This window comes from Vanessa cardui, chromosome 20 (assembly GCF_905220365.1).
Source record: "Vanessa cardui chromosome 20, ilVanCard2.1, whole genome shotgun sequence".
NCBI lineage: Eukaryota > Metazoa > Arthropoda > Insecta > Lepidoptera > Nymphalidae > Vanessa > Vanessa cardui.
Window position 1 is genome coordinate 1,595,760 of NC_061142.1, and position 23,591 is coordinate 1,619,350.

At 33.0% G+C, this 23,591-nt stretch overlaps 2 protein-coding genes across 2 annotated transcripts in view; one reads left to right on the forward strand and one right to left on the reverse strand.

Annotated features, from left to right (window-relative positions):
• The first annotated feature begins 1,021 nt into the window (after window positions 1-1,021).
• Window positions 1,022-15,702, forward strand: LOC124538420 (intraflagellar transport protein 46 homolog). Its single transcript, XM_047115473.1, has 7 exons — window positions 1,022-1,739; window positions 2,649-2,754; window positions 3,118-3,286; window positions 4,718-4,884; window positions 6,663-6,766; window positions 12,723-12,835; window positions 14,754-15,702. Exons 1-7 carry the CDS (start codon window positions 1,455-1,457, stop codon window positions 15,019-15,021), a joined length of 1,212 nt encoding a protein of 403 aa, XP_046971429.1. The 5' UTR covers window positions 1,022-1,454; the 3' UTR covers window positions 15,022-15,702.
• A 75-nt stretch (window positions 15,703-15,777) lies between these two features.
• The window catches only part of LOC124538270 (cell growth regulator with RING finger domain protein 1-like), a 45,617-nt gene continuing 37,803 nt past the window's right edge, over window positions 15,778-23,591 (reverse strand). The window contains exon 7 of the mRNA XM_047115274.1: window positions 15,778-19,923. Within this exon, the coding sequence (XP_046971230.1) occupies window positions 19,784-19,923 (140 nt within the window). The 3' untranslated portion in view covers window positions 15,778-19,783. The remainder of the gene's footprint in view (window positions 19,924-23,591) is intronic.

Here is a 23,591-nt window from a genome sequence, read left to right on the forward strand (position 1 = left end):
CATTTATCAAAATTAAAATTAGGTTACATGAAAATTCATTGATCTTTGCCCTGGAAGCAAACAAGCCCACAAAACACATACAATACTTATGCTATATCATTATAAAAATTCTCATAAAATTAGAAGTTTCCTCTTTTAATTTATCCCGTGTTTATTTGTGTAACTACGGAACTGATATAAACAGATTGCATTGGAATGCGTTATAAACAAAAACTCTTATTTCGATCGCCTTGTTTATAACTAGTTTTTGCCCGCGGCTTCGTTCGCGCTTTAGGGGCAGGTTGTCACGTTTTGGGCCAAAAATGTCCTAAGTCCATCCTTGGAGTTCAAGTTTGCTTCACAAGAAATTTCATCTAATTCGGTTCATTCGTTTGGTAGTAAAAGAGCAAGAGATGGCCATACAGACAAAGTTACCTTGTCATTTATATTATTAGTATAGATTACAGCAACGTGTGAACAGTTGTTAGTTTTATATGCTCTCATATACGTGTTACGCTCATCCAAGAAACGCTATCAGCCATGACCGAATTACAAATAGATCTTAATAACGATGCTCTGGCTGTGAAAGTTATCTTTATTGAAATAATTATGAAACTTCGACGTCTTTTGTTGATTTAAACTGAAAAGAAACTGATATTACATTTTTTTTGTACTGTGATCTAGAATGATAACGCAGATGGTGCGTGTTATTAAACATGAGAGATCATAATTCTTCTGAATAAATTAATTAAAACACAAAAATGTTGAATAGTCGTTACTAAAAATCCCTACTTAAAATTCTACAGTGTAAAAATTTTAATACCAAAAAGGCGGGATACAAATAATTGTTCAGCCTCACAATTAGGACGGAACCACTGTACGTTGAAAATCAAATATTATTTATTCAACTCTTAGTAAGCTTTTTGAATTTTTTAAGTGATTCGCAATACCAAGAAGAAAAGAGTATACAAATACAATTGTCGTATAGACAATATAGTCAAACTATGTAAATGGAAATTAACGAAAACAATCATCAATTTTTATAGCCTAATTAATTATCCTGCACTGTGTAAGAATTCTTCTTTTATTTTTAAATAAAATATTTCAATTGATAAGTGGTAAATATCTATAAGCATTGGCTATCGGGACTGAGATATTATTTCCATTGTATCATTGTTGTTTGGAATGGGGAAAGGCTAATATGAAGTTTTCCTACCGGATAATCTTTGATTATTAATTCAGTCTATAACCTAGAAATTAAAACTACTTTGTAAAACATCTATCATAGTTCCGAAAACCCTATTAAGAAAGTACCTATATCACACCCCGTATGTCAGCACATAGCACGCGAGGCCGTGCCGATCAGTACCAGGAGTCTTTGTAAAAAAATCCGGGACGCCTCATTTGTTGTGCATTTACTGCCTTTCTCTTGCGCACTGCAAAGGTTCCGGTGGAAAGTCGAGTCGCGCGTTGCCATGGCAACCGCCGACAAACATCACAAGCACTGTCAAACTCTCTCGTTCAATACGGAAGGGAGAAACGCTTCTGAATTTGGAAGTATCCAAGGGATGTACGACGAGACGGTGGAAGTGAATGCTAGAGAAATAGAAAGTCCTCCGAGCTCTGACGAGGAAGCAGTGAAGGCGGCCATGGCTAAGTTCAACCCGCCCGTGAGACATACGGCAAGGCACGACTTTGATTCCGAGAGCGAAAGCGATTCCAGTCCTGAGAAGTTTGAAAATCTATCTGAGGAGGATCAGGTGATGATTATTATACATTTATCTCCTCCTCCTTTACCTTATTATTATTTATTACCTCCATACCTGGAACTCACGCTGCGGTCCCATCACTTTGACGTTGAATTAACTCTGTTAGTGGGACGAAGCAAACTTCTGTAACTGGAATTAATTATTTTGTTTTATCATCACAGTTACCTCTATAAATAAGACAGCAAGTAAATTTTATGTGCATAAACCTCTGTAACTGAGATAATATCGGTTGTTTGTGCGTTGACTTAGTCTTTTTCTATATTTTCATAACACATTATTTTATTTTATGATCGTGCCTCTATAACTGAGACATATATTTATTTATGTCTGGGTATCTGAGACACAGGGTTAGTGGAATACTTTATGAAAGAAGAGAAAGTGAAACAGCATTGCAGGTCTCTTGAAGTCTCACTTAACCAGGTTTCACTGTATATGTTATTAAGACATTTAGAGGTGTAGTCTATAATGCTAATGTCCTTAGCAAGTTGAGTCTGTGCGCCCCAGATAGATATGTGTGGCGGAGATATCAACCGTCGTAGCGGTGCCCACCGGGCCAACCAAGTTGCTCAAGGAAGCACCACTGACGCGCACGTTACGTACTCTCAATGTGATAGCAGACAGTGTGGATTTGTTTTGTTGTAGCCTGAGTAAACTCACAGTAATTGCTGCTTGGAATATATTAGATAGTATTATATCATAAATATTTTAATTATTTTTGTTTAACGTGCTCTAATATCGAATTGGCCACCATCCTGTAATGATATGTATACAGTTTGACATTACAAATTAATAAATAAATACATTCATTTGATGGTAGTAGGTCGACAATTAAAAACAATCTTATACGCGTACAATAAATAATTCGTGGTACATGTGAATCATTCTTGAATATATTTTTAGTCTCCAGAAAGAAAACCAGATCAAGAGACTGCCATTAAACAGCCAGCTAAGGGGAATAGCGATTTGTCAAGACAGTCTAGTAAGCGTCATGATTCTTCAAATTCAGGTAATAAAACAGTTACTATGTAATTAAATTATGAGTATATTATACATCGTACATTATATTCGTATATCGTAGATATTATTTTAAGTATATTGTTGGTTGCCTTTAAAAGATGGCTATGTAGCGATAAGGTAGCCTAAATTCTACTCCTGCTTTCTTAAGACCAAATCTATGTTAGTTATATTTATTTTGATTTCTCTGTGTGGTGTACAATAAAGAATAAATGTACAAATTATTATCACATTATTTAAGAAGTAAAGTCGCCCATTTCAATTCTAAGATATTCAATTCTTAATAGGTCATTTGAATATTTGCTTAAATATTTGAGTGAATTTATACAATATGCATGTAATTTTGCGATATCAGAAACGGATAGTGCGGACGTGGGCGTCGAAATGCCAGATCCTTTGGTGGGCGGCGGCAGCGGGAGGCGGAGAGGGGTCGTGATTCCAGCAGAGGGCGCCTACGACCCGAAGCAGTATCAGGACCTAAAAGTACCACCGGAGTTGGAGAATGTGTTCCAATACATAATGAAGTAAGTAGGTACTAATATAAGTTTTGTGGTCAATATTTTCTTTTTAAATCTACCTGATAATAAGACTAAGTTGTAATTATATGGACACAATTGTTGCAATATTATTTCGTGCTTGGCATTTTTTAATATTTTAAGCACTAAATCATCTTACAATTTTAATATTTATATTCAGAGGAGCATATACTCCAAAAATAGAGCAGAGCCATTCTTTTAAGCGAGTAGCTATGTAAGCATTTCAAAAATCTATAGTGTCTATGTAGGCAGTGGTATACTCGTATATAGCTTATGTATGAAGGAAAAACGATTAACAAAGGTTTATCCCCTATATTTTATCCCATTTGTTAATGAAAAAATCAAAACATAGCTAAAATAAGTAATGCACAACATAGCTGAAAATAAATATTATAACACTATAGAAATTAACTTCATAATATATCAACTTTAATTTTACTTCCAAAGTTCTGATAACTTTTTCAGCGACGATCAAAACTCATTTTTTTCGCATAGTGAATAACATAGATGTATCAAGCTTTCAACCAAAGATGTCACTTTAATTTTCTGTGAAATTTTGTTCATTTGGTTTTTTCCTGTTAGGTTGGAATAGAGTATAATGTATTAGATACATATTTGAGGGTTGGTCTGGTCGGGAAAATTTAAATTGACGTAAAAATCTGCTATAGGTATACAGTGATCACGAGCGCTGTTACAACCCTGAACAAATATGAAATGGACAAGTAAATAAATAAATCAACAAAACTCTGTTTACAAAATCTTGCAAACTATATTAAATCTTAATTTTATTTCTTTATACAATTCTTAGCTTCATGTACTACACACACATGCATATTCTCAAACCACATAAATTCTATAAGCTTTAAGAAAATGTACGCGGACGTGTGAACGGAAACAGTACAATGTCCAATGATAAGCGTTTGTTTAAATAAAAGATTGTTTTCATTTATATTCGTTTGGGAAAGAAGTAAGATAACGTGGGTGCCTGCGTCGAGCGTCTTGAGAAATAGGATAAAGAGTCATATTTAATAATATACCTCGGGATATAACATAATTACTTAAATACTGTACTAATTAAGTATACCTACATAACAAACTGTCAGCATCGTCATCTTTAAATAAATATTCCGCAAAGACACCTTTCCCTCAGGCCACAAAACCATTATTAAATACTCAAACTGTTTTTTTTTGTGATTTGGCTCAGAATCATTTCCTTTATTTAAGGATAATATGTCCGATTTGTATCACCATACCGTACTTATGACAGTTTCAACGGACAGATACAGTTTTCCCCGTACAGTTGACGACAAAATTATTTTTATAAAAATAAGCCTGTAAAAAATGTTCCGAAGAATAAATCCGAAGGATATCGATGTATTGAGCATTCTCGGCTGATTCTTTTTGAGTGTATCCTCAAAGGTACACGCCTCAAAAGATCGACATAGAATACAAGCTACAGCCCTTCGTTCCTGAATACGTGCCGGCGGTCGGCGACACGGACGCCTTCATCAAAGTTACCACTCCGGCGACGGGTTTGCGCGGTCAGCCGCTTGCCGAACATGCCTTGGAACATATTGACAATCTAGGTAAGTGTTGTACAATTTAAAATTACATTTCGACCGTTATACATTGTAATAAAACAGCATTCTTTAAAATGTTGGTTTCCTATTATTATATCTGGATCTGAATGGGGAAAGTTTTATGTAATGGTTACTTGTAAAACAATGTATGTTTATAATAATATGGTTTGTTTTCTTGGGATGATAAAATAAAGACTCAATTGTCTTATATTTCTGTGAATTAAAAACATTTTTGTTAATTATATTTTACCATAAGCACTTATTTATAATATTCAACACTGCTAACAAAATATCCAATGTGATGACGATGTGAATTAAGAAAACAACATTCAGACAGAGACACAGACTATCCAATGATTATAGATTATATTTGATAACTGCAATAATGCGAACTTTTTTTTCATAAAACACTTTATGAAATAAAAATTGTAATGGCTTTCTTTTCATATATTTTAGTAGACCATAATAGGCTATTTGACTGGTTTTTAAAATCCATTTTATACTATTTAGTAGAGGTTAAGGTACCCAGTAAAAGTTGATTTTTTTTATTTCTAGTACATATTTGCCGAAAAATATCATATTAAGAATTCCATATTTAAATAGCGCGAAAAAATGCTACTTGGACATTATGGCGCTGCAATGGGGTCGGTGACGTCACTTTCCTGTATTTTAATCTGTGGTATATGTAGTAGAAAAGCAAGGTTTACAAGAAAGTGACTTAATCATAAGCCCGGCCAATCAGGAGCGTTTTGTAGAATTGGATTCTAGACTTCAGTGGAGTCCCCATTTGTCGTCCCTAACAGGGAGACTCAGCTCCGCAGCATACGCGGTTAGAAAGGTTAGACAACTAACTGATATTGATACCGCTCGTTTAGTTTATTTTGGTTATTTTCACAGTATTATGTCATATGGCATATTACTTTGGGGTAACGCTGCAGACATTGAATCTGTCTTTATTTTACAAAAAAGAGCAATTCGATTTATTTATAATCTTGGAGCTAGAGACTCTCTTCGGGATGTTTTTAACAGAGTAGGAATACTCACTGTTGCGTCGCAATATATTTACAACAATATCATGTATATTCACAGTAACATTGATAACTTTGATAAAATCAGTGATAATCATTGTATATGCACTAGAAGTAAGGATAAGCTTATAACGCCAAGTTGCCGACTCCGCAAAGTCAATAAATCTTTCTTGGGGCAAGGTATCCATTTCTATAATAAAATTCCACAGACATTTTTAACTTTGCCGTCTCGTAAATTCAAATCGTTTATAAAAAATACATTGGTGAAAAAGGCGTATTATTCGATACAAGATTTTGTAGATGATAAAAAAGCGTGGAATTAATACCTGTTGACTTCCAGGCAGGATATATTAATTTAATAATTGTATTAACTTAAAAATTAACTAACATGACTGTATTTTTTTAAATGTTGAAAAAGAGTAACTACTGACTTTCTTGCCGGTTCTTCTCGGTAGAATCTACTTTCCGAACCGGTGGTAGCTTCACTTAATTTTTAAATGACGATTCAAAAGTGCTTGTAAAAGCCCACTTGAATAAAGTATACTTTGATTTTGATTTTTTGATTTTTGTGTCACGTGACAAACGTTTCAAGTTTCGTTAGTAAATAACCATTTTTAAACTCATAATATAAACTGTTTACAATAACTCACAATTTATTTTTCGCATTGTCAAATAGCCTATTGAGCTAAGAATTTAATGTATATTATGATTTGTAAGAAAAGGTAAAATGTATGCGTTTCTTTATGTTTGTTGCAGGTTTAACAGTTTTGGACGAGCCGGCGGCGGAGCAGAGCGACTCAGCTCTGCTTCACCTCCAGCTGAGAGCTATTTCCAAAACTACGAGCGCGAAGTCAACCGTGGTAAGTATAGCACGACACAACTTAGATGTCGCATCGGCAAAATTCGTAAAACCGATCACATACGAATTGAGTACGCTCTCCCAAATTATCAATATTTATTTCTCATTTGAATATGATCTTTACACAGACGTGGAAACTTTTAATATCATATGATCTGATATGTTCATCAGTTTGACATATCGATTTACATACACTTGCTTTCTTGGGTTGAATTGACGCGAGAATCTATAGCGACGAATAGCGTCGAATGGCGCCGCGACAGGGAGCAATTTCTATTGGTTGTATAAATCGGTAGTATCGGTTGAATTTGCCGATGCTACATCTAAGTTGTGTCGTACTATACCTATATTTGTTTAATATATAATTATAACAATGATAACATGTTAAAACAGGAAATAAATGTTGCAATATAGTAATTGATCAATTTAGAAAATTATGTTTTGATTTTTTTATTTATTGAAAGTGTAATTTCTCGGTATTACTATTTATAAGTGTGGTAGTCGATATGAAAATGATACTGCTTTATATCATGCGATTTTGCGAGATTGAATACCCATACTTTAATTTATAGTAACAAATGTACAGATAACGTATAGTTAAACCGTAGATTTAAATTGTCCACGAGACTTCCAATCGTTGTAGAATTATTTCTACGACGATTGGAAGTCTCGAGATAACTAAACTTAATATAGATTTATAGATGATAGTTACTTTACTTTATATATATATATATATATTTATCCCGCAAACAATTGGCCGTCCACTGAAGGCGAAAATGCATTTAAACTGGCGTCCACCTGCTTTTGGCGTCCGTATACCGAACGCCACTTTTTTAGCCGGTGGCACTGAGGTCCTATTCATCCTAGCTAGCCGTAGTACAAAAATCGACGGAAGCTAAAATTCGCTTAAAATAGTTGAAATAAAACATTGAAAAGTTCCCGAAGAAATCACCGCGCGGGTGAGGCGCTGCCGCAGCGCGTATATCGCACACAGTATATCTAGGGGAATTCCTGACTACGGATTCGCTTATTTGGCGTCCAAAATTGCGACGTTGCCGTCTCGCTCATTTCACTTACGACTTGCATAATACCTATTCGGTGCTTGATTATTGTTTGTTTTACATCAGTGTGTAGAAATAAACTGTTATTGAAACTTATTTAATGTTGTATCAAATATATTAATAATGAATATATGAATTCCCGAGGACTTCGTGGAAGAAAATTTTTAAATATTTTACAATAATTAAAATGTATAATAATTATTCATAATAATAACATAAAGTATGTCTGTCTGTCTGTTATCTTTTCACGCATAAACCGATTTAGATTAAATTTAGTATGGAGACATTGTAGAGAAGAACATAGGATAATTTTGTCTCCAAAATCATACCCTAACGAGGTAAAAAAGGAAAGTAGAAGTTTGTACAGGGAATCTATATCGGCTTAACTGATTTAAATTAAATTTGATATAAAGATAGGATAGTTTCCATCCACGAAATCATCCTCTAAGGGACTAAAAGGGGGTGAAAGTTTGTACAACATCTATATCAATCGTGATTGGTATCTGTACTGTTAAATCTTCTGTGTAAACAAACCGGCGTAAAGCTTAGTACTTTGTACAGGCGCTAAATAGCCATATACGGACGCCCAATAGCTGTATACGGACGCCCAATAGCTGTATACGGACGCCCAATAGCTGTATACGGACGCCCATTAGCTTTATACGGACGCCCAATAGCTGTATACGGACGCCCAATAGCTGTATACGGACGCCCATTAGCTGTATACGGACGCCCAATAGCTGTATACGGACGCCCAATAGCTGTATACGGACGCCCAATAGCTGTATACGGACGCCCATTAGCTTTATACGGACGCCCAATAGCTGTATACGGACGCCCAATAGCTGTATACGGACGCCCATTAGCTTTATACGGACGCCCAATAGCTGTATACGGACGCCCAATAGCTGTATACGGACGCCCATTAGCTGTATACGGACCCCCAATAGCTGTATACGGACGCTCAATAGCTGTATATGAACGCCCAATCAAAAAAACATAATCAAAAATCAGAATAAACTTTATTCAAGTAGACTTTAACAAACACTTTTGAATCGTCATTTTACAATTAAGTGAAGCTATCAAGCTACCACCGGTTCGGAAAGTAGATTCTATCGAGAAGAACCGGCACGAAACTCAGTAGTTACTCTTTTTCAACATTTAAAAATACAAAGTAAACCAATTGTGTATCTGTGATAATGCACCGTTAACGTCGTCATAGTCAGTTTTTTTTGTCAACCTTTAAAATCTGTGAAGTATCGTCAGCAAACAACACTATATCACAAATACCTTTAATATAGAAAGAAAGATCATTTATATATACCAGAAATAGAAAGGGACCCAAAATTGAACCTTGTACAATAGCAGAGCGATAGTAATCTTGAGGCATACAGTATTATTTGAGGTGGTATATGTGGCTGCAAGCTACCAACTATAAAATGGAAGCACTGTTCCCAGTAAATTCATTTTATTATAAATACTATCATTTTATTATTGTAAATATGAAAATTGGTAGGTAGATTTTTATGACATACAGGAAAAATAAAACACAGGAGATAACAAATACAACAACAAAATAATGTGATAGAGAGGACATAATTATTCCGATGAAGTTTTATGGGCAGAGCCACTTGTGCTAAGAGCGAAAATGAGAGACACGATCATATTTACGCAAACCAAATATGAATCCCATTTTGAAATCGCCCAAGTTTTTCGCTGATCCTCCGTGAGATGTGTATAACAGTCGTCGGCGTAATCTAGGATAGCAAGTAAATTCGTATTTACACATTATAACATATCGGGCATCCGTATACATGTAGAAGTCTTACGAATATTGGAACAAAATAAACGTTGAACTGTTTGTACAGAACAGCGATAGGAAAAGAAAGAGATAACAAACCTAAAGCTGGCAACGTCGCACTTCCAAATACAGTCCATCCTGTGAGGACGCTAAATAATCGATGCCATAGGTAAATTATGATCGATATATCGCGGATGCCTGAAATGTATCATCATGGTTAGGGGTTCAAAATTGTTTGGGCCTGACTGAAAGATGAATATCGCGGATTTTTTTTTTATCAGAAAACAACGTATCCCAAGGACCTGGAAATCAAAAAACTAAGCAGTATTCATTAAGACATGTTAATTAAAGTAAGGGGAACTTGGGGACGTCGTAATGATGCACCACGTACATGACGCCAAAAATGTTGTAGGATGTATATATATATATAAAGTAAAGTAAAGTAACAGCCTGTAAATTTCCCACTGCTGGGATAAGGCCTCCTCTTCCATTAAGGAGAGGGTTTAGAACATATTCCACCACGCTGTTCCAATGCGAGTTGGTGGAATGCACATGTGGCAGAATTTTGATGAAATTAGACACATGCAGGTTTCCTCACGATGTTTTCCTTCACCGCCGAGCACGAGATGAATTATAAATACAAATTAAGCTCATATGTATAGTGGTGCTTGCCTGGATTTGAACCCGCAATCATCGGTTAAGATGCACACGTTCTAACCACTGGGCCATCTCAGCTCACTGGGCCATCTCAGCTCGATATATAGATTTATATGTTTCATGAGCTTTGCTAATTTAGCTCAGCTATATTGTGCACTCAAGTTTTTATTAATTTATCTTTATTTATAATCCGTTATTAAACTTAACTACTTATAGACATTTAACTTTATTTAATGAGTTCCGTAAACAGCTATGTCGACGTTCAAAACGCCATTATTTCACGCAAATTCATGATATACATCATAGATTAATCGAGCTCTCGATCAAAGATGGCGTGTAAATTTGCCGTCAAATTTTTATTTGGCTTTTCTCCTCGTGTGGTTGGAATAGACTATACGTTATTCCATGTCATTTTTGTACAAATCCGTCATAAATACCATAGACTGTTTTATATCTAAGAATATTAGCTGCGCTCGCGACTTCGTGCGCATTTGAATTTAAAATTTATTTTATTTGTTGTCTTAGTTACTCCTCATTAAATCTGCTATCTGCCAGTGAAAGTCCCATCAAAATCGGTCTAGCCGTTCCAAAGACAAGCCGGAACAATCATACAGACAAAAATAGAATTTTTTTTCGGTACATGTATGTATGTACCTTGCATATGCATTGAGTAAAAACCGGTTGATTTAAATTACTAACAGTCATTCAAATTTTATTATAAGTATAGATTATAACCAATGATGTTTGAAATGAATAGAAGCTTTACTTATTGCGCATAAATACACTTATAAAAGTATGCATCTCTTCACTCACGAAGGCGCGCCTTTCCCAATTAAATAATCATCGGTGGTCATTAGTATGTGTGAGTAAGGCGTGCTTAAAATGTCTCAGTGTGCGTGAGCTAAGACGACATAAAAAAAATTATTAGATTATATATAAGATTTTAAATTAACATGTTTATTTTTATTATTACAATTATTGGTTACGGGATATGTACCATGTTTTTTATTTTTATCCGTTCCAGCTCGATATTTCGACTTTATCTACGAATGTCTTGTTCACGTAATAGTTAACTCCTTAAATTTAATTAGATTATTTTTGTGATTGTGAGGTTTATTTTAATAAAATGATGATTATTAAACGTGCAGGGGCGTGCTTTTGTGAGTTTATAATTTATAAGTGTATTTATGCACAAGAAGTAAAGCTTATATTAATTATAAGCAGTTTATATTCTTCTAAGCGAATATATCTATAACCTTTTGAGATATGTTCATGATCTAGTCTCGTCTGAGTATAATAGGACGATAATAGCGTTAGATTAATGGGAGCCGACTGTTTGGTTTACTGACTATTTTTATACATTTGAAATTGTGCCCACGAAATACCAATGCATTTCAATGAATGATAAATGAACGTTATTCATTTAAACCGTACAATGTATCGTTCTTTACATGTTCTACTGTTTAAAGTGTGTTTTTTAATGACGTAGTTTAAATTTAATGATTAATGAAATTTTTTTTTTTTTTTTAATATAAATGTAAATGAGTTTTCAGTTCATTGACATGCGATGTGAAGTACATATAACTATACATATAACTCAATGGTGATTGACTGACTCACTTAGTGATCTATCAACGCACAGTCCAAACCACTGGACGGATCGGGTTGATTTGACATGCAGGTAGATGTTATGACGTAGGCTTCCGCTAAGAAATGATTTTGATAAATTCCACCCCTAAGGGGATAAAATAGGGGATGAAAATTCTTATAAATCTGAAATAATAAAAAATTTAAAACTGAAAGCAATGTATATAAATTATTCGTTTAAAGGAAAGTCGTACCGTTGTTTGTGGACTCGATAAGGTTCCAAAACGATTTAATAATTTTGATGAGGTTTTCACATTGATCTGCAGTATTTATTACTATCTAGTCTTACAAAAGAATTAACATTAAAAACAATTTCAGTTGTTGTCTATTTTGTTTTGATTCTTGTGCTGACATGAATTAAATGTAACACTGCATGGGCTACGATGGGCAAGCAAGCATATTCTAATATCTATTAGAATGTACGTTTTCTGATCTGTTTCTTGAAGAATACAGAAACAAAATAAAGGCTGTGATCCAATAAATTTCCCCTGCTGGGCTAAGGCCTCCTCTCCCATTAAGGAGAGAGTTCCGCTGTTTCAATGCGGGTTGGTGGAATGCACATGTAGCAGAATTTCGATGAAATTAGACACATGCAGGTTTCCTTACGATGTTTTCCTTCACCGCCGAGCACGAGATGAATTATAAACACATTTGTGTTAGCACATGTATATAGTGAAACTTGCCCGGGTTTGTACCCAAAATCATCGTTTAAGATGCACGTGTTCTAAGCACTGGGCCATCTCAGCTCCAAAAAACAAAATGATTATATCAATTTTTATTTGTATTCACAGTTAACGCGGAAGATAGATAACGCTGAGAAGAATCCGAAGGCGATCGAGCGCTGGGTCAAGGACGTGAGCGAATTGCACTCTGCCAAGCCGCCGCCCACCTTCACCTACGCGAGGTACAGTCGACATAAAAATAATATACAATACACGTTGACAAACAATCGCGTAGGCGCTATAAGTGCCTATATCACTCGCCAAATCTTAACGACGAACATTCATAAGTATATAGTGAAGTGTTTGTTAGGTTCTTATATAAGTCAATAGTTTAGTGGTAAATGTATAGTACGACACAACTTAGATGTAGGATCGGCAAATTTCGAAAAAGCGATCACATCCGAATTGTGTACGCTATCCCAAATTATCAATATTTATTTCTCATGTGAATATGATCTTTGCACAAACGTAATAACTTGTAATATCATACGACATAATATATTCGTCAATTTGACATGTCGATTTACAAGCGCTTTGCTTTCTCGGGTTGAACTGACGCGAGAATCTATAGCGACGAATAGCGTCGAATGGCACGATACATTTCATTGCATTTTCCGAAGCTACATCTAATTTGTGTCGTACTAAACATACGTATATAATTTTCAAACAATGTTATTTTTTGTAGCTGACTGTACTGTGATGTTATTGTCGCCATTGTAACTAATTGTCATTGAATTCAGCAGCTGTATGTTTTATTAGAAGATTATATTTAATTTCTTTCGTATGTCGAATCTCGACTCTTAAACGAAACTTTGTATATGTAAAACAATATCGTAAACCGCCACACACTTAACGCTCATGGAAAATTGAATTCAAAGTTTTCCAATACATATCATGTCGGTAGTAAGATCACAGGTTCAAATCTGGACAAGCAGCGCTGAGTTATCATGACGAAAAGTGTCTGTGACGGTGAAAGAAAACATTGTACGTAAATTTGCATGTATCTCTGTAAGCTGTTTGTAGTATGGAGGATAATTATTTGCATTAGACGGTCTTTTAAAACGGCATCGCATTGTTGCTAGTGATAAAAAACAAAGCATAGTCATCATGTTATATGCTTTTATGTAAGTAAGTAATAAGAAAACGATAAAAAATGTAATCATTCAATATCTTATGCGTGTTATGTATTATTGAACTCGTACCATCAATTTTTTATATGCAGTTTTTGGTCATTATTTTGTTTTTAATAATTTATGAGAATAACAAATATTAATTCCGCAGACATTTTTAACTTTACCGTTTCGTAAATTCAAATCGTTTATAAAAAATACATTGGTAAAAAGGCGTATTATTCGATACAAGATTTTGTAGATGATAAAAAAGCATGGAATTAATTCCAGGCAGGATACATTGTATTTAACTAATATGATTGTATTTTTTAAATGTTGAAAAAGAGTAACTATTGAGTTTCTTGCCGGCTCAATATATTCTAATTTCCGAACCAGTGGTAGCTTCACTTAATTGTTAAATGACGATTCAAAAGGGCCTGTGACAGCCCACTTGAATAAAGTTTATTTTGATTTTGATACTCTTCAGTATTATACGTGCAATAATAAGAGTTAAGTTTAAAACAAACTTTCTAATTTAACATCATAATAGTAATTACTAAGACGATTAAATCTACTTTCTCAACATATAAGCATTTGATCATGTAACATCTTATTATGGGGCGTGTTAATGAGAAGTATTAGAGCGTTAAGCGTCATGATATATTATATACCATTGTGGTCGCGCGGGAAATATTCGTAGTATTCTGATTATCTGTCTTTTGATGAGGCTCTAGCTCTCGAATGCTGTTTATTTAATCTTTTCCTTTGGGTATGGGAACTTTTTTCTTATTTTAGAGAGTAAATTATTTCTATTTTCTAGTTTCTTAAAACTTTACAAACTTACTTCAAAAGTTATTTTTCAGCATTCAAACAAACTTTTTTTTAACTTCACTAAAAATGCATAGATAAAATATTATCGAGCCTAATACTAATAACAAATTAAGTCGAGTAATTTTAATAAAAATGTTAATTTAGAAATTGAATTTTTCAGTAAAATGCCTGACATAGACAGCCTCATGGAGGAATGGCCAGACACTATGGAGGATACCTTGAACGAGGTTGGCTTTCCTCCCGCCAACATTGATTGTTCACTGTCGCAATACATAGATTTAGTCTGTGCTCTATTTGACATTCCCGTGCAGGGTGACACGCTCAATGACAGAATACAAGCTCTGCATTTGCTGTTTAATCTGTATTCTGCTGTCAAAAACTCGCAGTTGTTCGCCGAGAGGGAAAAGGAAAAAGGAGGATCTGGATGATAAATTACATGTTGATACTTACTTTGTATTAATCTGTATAATTATTAAAGTGTATATAGTATAATAAGTGTATAGCTAATGTATACTTGTAAGAAAATTCTGTAATATTTTGTTGTTGGAGAATATTTGGCAGTTACAGATTTGAATATTTGTTTTTTTTTTTTTAATTTTACCACTCATTCTTTGTTGCTTATGACAGATTTCGTAGATATTGTGAAACTGTCGTGATTGTGAAGTTGTTTGTGGGAAATCGGTTTCCTTGCCAGATCACTAATACAAAGGGACGTATGGATATGTGATTTTGAATCTGAATGGAAATAGATATGTTTATTATGTTTTATCGGTTTCTCGTACGGTTACGGAAACGAAATTATTTCAGCGATTATTTATGGTAAATTCCGTTAAAGTATTCGATTATTTGGAAATTGTATGTAAAAAAAGTAAAATGCAGGGAATTTTGACTTTATTTGACAACCGAACTATTTCTATGTATAGAGTAAAAATTAAAGATTGTCTTTGGTTTAATGTGACATAAACATTAACATAGATTTTTTTTTGTGAATTTTATTCTTCGTTATAAACATATATACTTAAGTATATGATAGTTTAAGCCGTAAAAGTATAAGTGTATAGTATATGTTCAAGTGAAAATTGTAAATAGCTGGAAATGTTTTCAGGATGACTTACCAATAGATAGGACTATTCGTTCTGTATAAGATGTAAACAATTCACTAATTATATGAATAAAAACATAACTCTTACTTTGGCAATTGTTTATTTACAAATTTTACAATATTTTAGACAAAAATATACACTTGCTATTTCTTTAGTTTAGCCTCTACGTAATATTAAACACAAATCGTAGTAACGAAATAGGTTTTATGAAACGTTTCGCATCTCGTCCCTCAGCCTCTAGACTGACTATTATCATTAAAAAAAAAAAAAATCTTCATTAAAAATAAAAATTAAAACAATTTGAATTGCATTCAGTTACTATACATTTCTTTGAATTTAAGGGGATTTGACGTTTAATTATATTTATATTTCGAATTTAGTCATTTGAATGCACGTCACAAGTCACAATTATCGATAGTTAATCGATATAAACTTTAATCACGTAAAAAAAATCACAACATCGATTCCATCAATACTATTTATTCATCTGATATCGATAGTACATTTATCGATGCAATGATTTATTGCCACTGGAACATACATGACAATTTGTAAATTTCTAGTCGATATTTTGCGGCACTATTCGAATTGGTCGTTTGAGTATTTGGTCAATCGGTAATCATTTTACATAAGGTATTTAGTGCCTTGGAATAAAACAAAAAACTAAGCATTTTGAACGCTGAATTATTTCTGTAGAGTTCTATCTTTTATCCTATCGATGACATGGGTTTAATGGCGGTTGGACGGTTGTTAAACATGAAACATATATACTGAAATACTTAGGTTAAATTACAAAACTAATTACCAGATTAGGAAGCGTATTAAGGCTTGCTAGTGGCAAGGCTTGCTGTGACATATCGACGCATAAACTAATGATCTAGACAATTCCACGAATCGAACAACTATTTAAATAATTCTCGGCTCTCATTGGTCGAACACACGGCTAGTTATAAGCGAGCCAATCGTAACGAATGATTTGATTGAAGGTCACGCGCATTAACCAATCAGCGCTCACGATTACTTTTGGGAGCTCGTTTCGTGGAATGGTCTTTACATGTCTATGGAAACTTAATTTGACGTGACGTATGTGTATCGTGATGTGTTATACTCGAAACTATACACGAAGAGTTTAAACTAAATATATTTTTTACGAAAAAATGTGGTTTTGCAGGCTTAATTACTTTAATCTCGATTTAATGAAGGCCATTACACAGACACGTGTAACAATAGCACGTGTTTATTTTATGTGTCAGCGTACAGGATAAAGCAAAATCTGACTTTAATATGATTAGTGGCATATAAGTTGACTGTCACATATATTTTAAAATGTAGTTGTATGCCTGTCTGAGGCAGTGGTTCTTAACTTTTCTAAAGTTGAAAACATTACATTACGACGAGTTTACAGTATATCATTTGTTTTAATTTTTGCAATCTATGTGACTTACTTTAAAGTATAATAAAATAAATTATTTAATTTTATTAAAAAACAATTTAAATAAAATGTTCACAACATTGATCATTTGAAGGCAGATTTTATTTAACTAAATTATTTACCGAACACTTAAAAGTGATTTCATGGAGCTCTTGGGAGAGAGTTTGAGAACCACTGGCTTAGCCAATATTAAAGTAATTATAGACAATATTCTTATGAGGATTATCATTCAGAATTTGACTTTTGCAATTGAGATCGATGAGATCTGTTTACACAAACAATATTATTCAACAGAATTCCATTCTTGTAAGTAGCCTTATCTTATTGAAAATAACTTTACGTTGAAATTATCTAACAAGAAAAAAAAATTAAACTAAGAAAATGAGATAAGGCTACCCTAACACAGATAATTAAAAAAATATCGTATCTTATATTAATTTCAACAGTTTTATTTTTCTATGTCACAAAATATATGTTTTATATGTAATCATTAATTGGAAGACCTTTGATAATGACATATATTTAACATGAAGGCCGAAATGTTATATATTATAGACATTAAATTGGAACTATATAATTGCGTATAGTGCCTGAATTAAGCTACAATATCGTGAACGAAAAATAATAATAATAACTTACTTTTTAATACTTAAAATTTACTTATTTAATTAATTATATACATAACTTAGCGAATTCACAAAGCATTTATCACAGTTGCATACATTGCACCCACACTCTTAATTGATTTTCATTTAATTTCATATATAAATATTAAAAACATTTCATTTATTACATTTATTTTGATAATTTTGAAGATATACACTAAATAATTACACGTACACTATTTGATCATACTAAACAGCTTATAGGAACAATTGCATGTTATTTTTTTTATAAATGAAATGTCGAAAGTGTAAATAAAACAGTTTAACCATTCTCTGAAAGCAAATACATATAAAACAAGAAAATAAAAGCGAATAAAGACTAGCTATTACACAGTTAAAATAATATTCTATATTTAAAAAAAAAAACGTAATTCACATATCTCGATAACTTAATATAATTTGTCTTTTACATACATCACTAAATAATATGCACAGATAATATTAATTTTTTTAATTGTAATAAAAAAACAAATCAAGACAATATTTTTTAAATAGCCGTCCTTGTGTTATTTATAACTTTAAAAGAATACATTGTTTTTTTTTTTGGTATTTCGGCAGTTTAGTTATAAACGAAAACACGCTACCATGCTTTATGGAATAAAAAAAAAAACAAAAAAATGGAGTCTCGATATTTAATCATAGGGGTTTTTTTAATGATGAAGAAATGTGATCTTCGAATAGTTGGTCTTTCATAATATGGTCTTGTAATACCGGGATGGTTCTGGATTGTCATTGGCCTAACATGAGTTTTAATCTCACTGACGATGGCACTTAAAGAATAATCCTAGGGTCAGGTAATCATGTATTGTTTCATACTATTACAATCAAAACAACTTTTGATACAAATTTAATGTCGAAACAACTGACTATATGACATTCGTATGTCACTTGACAGCTGTCAATGTCATTTTGACGTTTTCAGTTTAACGCGTGAAATCTATACTAGAAGCATGCAAGTTGATGCGAAAAAAAAACAATTTCCAGAAAGTCTTTGTTTTACAACGACGAATTTTTAGATTCGTTTACGATTATTTTTACGTCAATTGTTTTGTTAATACATCCGAATCGATATCCATGTTTGAAAAAAAAGGTCTTTCTCTATCACAGAATCGTAATTCTTTGTGCCGTTTTCATTTTTAATTACAAACAATTAATTACGTTAATTCAGATATTAATTACAACTAATCATAAGTTCTGTTGTAGTTTGAGTTTATTTAAACGTCTAATCTTCCAATCATTTCAATTGTATCGTTTATATTATTTTGTTCAACGCGAGTACGAAACGACATGAATTTAAAATGGCGATTCACTCGGCCTGAATTTCTCGGTACTTTATTTGCATAGCTTTTTAGTTTTATAAATACAGATATTATAAAATATAACTTGTAAACAGGATTATTCGAAATGAGAATGTGTTTGAGATACACATATCTTAACGGCAATACTTTTTAAGATATATCTTTGGCTAACATGACTTTGTATTTTTAAATGTTAAAAAAGAGTAAATTGAGTTTCTTGCGTGTTCTTCTCGGTAGAATCTACTTTCCGAACCGGTGGTAGCTTCACTTAATTGTTAAATGACGATTCAAAAGTGCTTGTAAAAGTCTACTTGAATGAATTTTATTTTGATTTTGAGTTTAATAATTTAGTACATACAAAATCAAAACAATTTAAATTTGAACAATCCAGAAGTTTCTCGACTATCTGAGAACACTATAAATCATAGACAAATGATCTATAAAGATATTCAGAAACAACGCAATCAATAACTATTTCGAAATTTTAATTAACTGAAAATTAAATTACAAACCACGTGACCAGCAGGTTTAAAATGAACCGCCTTCAATACTGTTCATAAAAAAAACAAAACATTACGAGCTTTAAAATACAATTAATAACTCCAATAATAATAAACAATTTCAAATGTTAATTTAGAAGATTAGACGTTTCGTAACAAATCCATTTTTATGTTGACCGTACTTACTATTCGCTAGTGATAGTGGAATAAATTGAGGAGGCGCCGGTTGAGGGGGAAATTCTGCTTTAGTTCTGACAGCGGTTCCTCCTCGTTGCGGATGCAGAAGTAGCTTGTGATCACGCTCCGACATATTGGGCACTTGTCTAATTTAGCTGGAAAAGTAAACATTTATTATCAACAAACGTAATTACCGTCATCTAAATTAATACTAGCGACTAGGTACTTATATGTATGATCAAATTACATAAAATCAGTATAAATTGTAGCCTAATGTTATTCTGATGTATAACTTATTTTACTGTAAAATTTCATCTAAATCTGTTGAGTATTTTTTTCGTGGAAAAGCTAACTAAACTAACATACGTACATCCATCCTCACAAGTTTTTGTTTTTAAAATATTAGTAATATGTAATTTTTAAATGAATTACGCAATTTCCGTCTTTTTTATATTTAGACTATAAAAGTGACGTATTAATTTCTTATTTATGTATAGTACGACAAAAATTAGATGTAGCATCGGAAAATGAAATGATAATAAAACCGATTACTGTCGATTTACACAACCAATAGAAATAGCTCCCTATCGCACCATTCGACGCTATAGATTTTCGCGTCAGTTCAACCCGAGAAAGCAAGTGCATGTAAATTATTTACAATTTACATCATCATATGTCATATGTTATTACAAGTTATTACGTTTGTGTAAAGACCATACACACGTGAGAAATAAATATTGATAATTTGGGACAGCGTACTCAATTTGGATGTGATCGGTTTTACGAATTATGCCGATACTACATCTAAGTTGTGTCGTACTATACATAAATAAACAATTATTGAATAAAATGTGGTGCAATATTAAATGGTTACGAAATATATACAATAATAATAAGAGTTATTGTATGTCCGATAATGGCCCTAACATTATCCTCACCAAATGGGTTCCAAAGGTCGTTGGCGAAGGTTTAGAGTTTAAACTGCTGGCATTGGCACAGATGCGATCGGATGTATCCGACGAGTTTGGAATACTGATAATATTATTAGGACATAGGAGGTAGCGTTTCGCGATTTAATGTGACCTTTGTATATATTGTTTTCAAACAAATAACAAATTGTATTTCTGAATATTTGAATCTAAATAAATTTGTATATAATAAAAATATAGGAAGGATTAGGATTTATCAAGCTCATATCCATTCTGTCGTTTAGAATGACTAGCCTTACAGATTCGTCCATTTTATCATAAATATACTCCGTACATTTATATTACTTCAAGATTGACCCCAATTCTGTTTTTTAATAACATCTAGTTAAAATATCTTTAACTGGCAACATTTTATCTTTTTTATTAAAAATCTACAGCGTCAGTTTGTATATAATAGATTAAAAAATAATAATTAAAAATATTAATTGACGCACAGACTATAACAATTATAACACTTAAATTGGCATAATTCGTAAAACATATTTCAATTAAAGATTTTATAATTACATTTTTTTTTATACTCATTGATGCACCCGTGTGGGAGCGGTCTTAAATCTACAGATAATATAAGCTGCGACAAGAATTTTGACGTAATTAAGAGTATAGGTGCAAATAATGGACTAATTAATGTCTTAATAAATATACACAATTAATAAAGCTAACTTTTTCTTTTAATTAAAATCAAGATTCTGCAACGGTGTATTTATTAATTTTAACAAAATATTTGATTTGATTGGGTTGTCTGCAAGAGATAGTGAATTAGCCATAAGACCGCCCATAGTACAAATCTTACTCATTTTTATTTTTCTGTGTTTAATCCTAAGCTTGGGTAAAAATTACCATAAACTATACTTCATTCGTTTTAATGCTGCCAGTTAAAAAAAAAAAAAAAATATATATATATATATATATATATATATATATATCGAAAGTTGCGTAAAACGGCTTGTGAATAGTTAAATATAACCCGTGACGGCCGCTGAGTTGGTATTCGCGACCGCTTCCTCTTTATTCTTCCACCGATGCAGATCACCGGACCACGGATCGAATACGTAATGCGAATACATGCATATCGTTATATATTACTGCTGAATATATAATAGAAAACGTTTGACTTCACCTCGCTGAGGGTAGCTAAGTAAATAATAATAACAATTGCACAATTTTTTGTTTTTGATTTTTGTGCAATAATGTGGTTTACTTGTTGAGGGCTTTGTGCAAGCCCGTCTGGGTAGGTACTACCCATTCATCAGTTATTCTACTATCTAACAACAATACTCAGTATTGTTGTTTTCCGGTTTGAAGGGTGAGTGAGCCAGTGTAACTACAGGCACAAGGGACATAAAATCTTAGTTCCCAAGGTTGGTGGCACATTGACGATGTAAGGAATAGTTAATATTTCTTGCAGCGTCATTGTCTACGGGTGATGCTGACCACTTACCATCAGGTGGCCCATATGCTCATCCACCAACCTATACCATAAAAAAATGCTTGCTTCATACCAAATTTCATCAAACTTGGTTCAGCGGTTCGGTCGTGAAAGAGCAACATACAAACAGACAGATACATACAGAGTTACTTTCACATTTATAATATGATTATGGACACAAATCCGAATAGATATAACCGAATTCTAAAAATAAATAACTTTATTAATTTTTTATCATAGGAAATAAATAATTAATGAAGGGATAAATATGAAAGGTGTTCTCTGCAAAGGGACACGTACCCTAACTTGTCCACGACTTACTTAAGTAGTAATCATACTCTGTGTGTGAGTACTCATTATACGTGGGGTGAAAACAAAGACGCTTTAGAGCCTACGTCATTATTTGCCGTCAAGTTTAGATATGATGTGCACATAAACACACACACAAATATACACATCAGACATCTTTTAAACGAAGATGGTATTTTATTAAAGATCTCAAACTAGATTTGTAATGGTACCTTACAGTTTTCAATTAGGAATGTTTTGTTTTACAATGGGGCGTCAATGACCCCCATGGCGATAAGGGTTATAAGCCAAACACATTATCATATATATACTTCCAGAAAACATAATCGAACTTCTAAACCTCGATTCTCGACCTCCACGGTCGAGTGGTGTGTACACCGGTTTTCATGGGTACGCCACTCTGAGGTCCCGGGTTCAATTCCCGGCCGAGTCGATGTAGATTACCATTAGTTTTCTATGTTGTCTTGGGTCTGGGTGTTTGTGGTACCGTCGTTACTTCTGATTTCCATAACACAAGTGCTTCAGCTACTTACATTGGGATCAGAGTAATGTATGTGATGTTGTCTCATATTTATTTAAAAAAAAAAAAAAAAAAAATTGGAAAGGAAAAGTTACAAAACAAATTGGAAATTAAATTGAGTCCAATGACGTAGTTTTCCAAACAACCGTTTAAGTTTATAGATTGTTATTAATTTATATAAGTAGTTTATTATTGTTTGACCTATTTTGATTCATTAACCCGCTTTGGAGCAGCGTGGTGGGATATGCTCCAAACCTTCAACTCAAGGGGAGAAGAGGTATTTAGCCCAGCAGTGGGAAATTTACAAAATTTTACGGGTTACGATTACCGAAATTTACAGGTCCCATTGATGAAAAAAGCGCAGCTTCAGCTTATTAAAACCTTAACCTTTCCGCTGCGTCCTCTACCGGAGTTGTACGATTGATTAGGGGGTAAACTGCATTTTTATTGAACAACTTAGTAAAATCTCTTTACAAAGTTGTTGTTTGTATTGTTATTTCGGAAACTATTAAGTTAACGAAATTGGTCTCACGTAATTTATTCATATTGTTTACGACTACTGCTAACAAATGAATA

What these genes read in the sequence shown, in the direction of transcription:
- LOC124538420 (XM_047115473.1), top strand. Translation starts at nt 1,455, where the DNA reads ATGGCAACCGCCGACAAACATCACAAGCACTGTCAAACTCTCTCGTTC. An exon ending in TCATGATTCTTCAAATTCAG is followed by an intron (nt 2,755 to 3,117) that starts GTAATAAAACAG and finishes TTGCGATATCAG; the next exon opens with AAACGGATAGTGCGGACGTG. An exon ending in GTGTTCCAATACATAATGAA is followed by an intron (nt 3,287 to 4,717) that starts GTAAGTAGGTAC and finishes GTATCCTCAAAG; the next exon opens with GTACACGCCTCAAAAGATCG.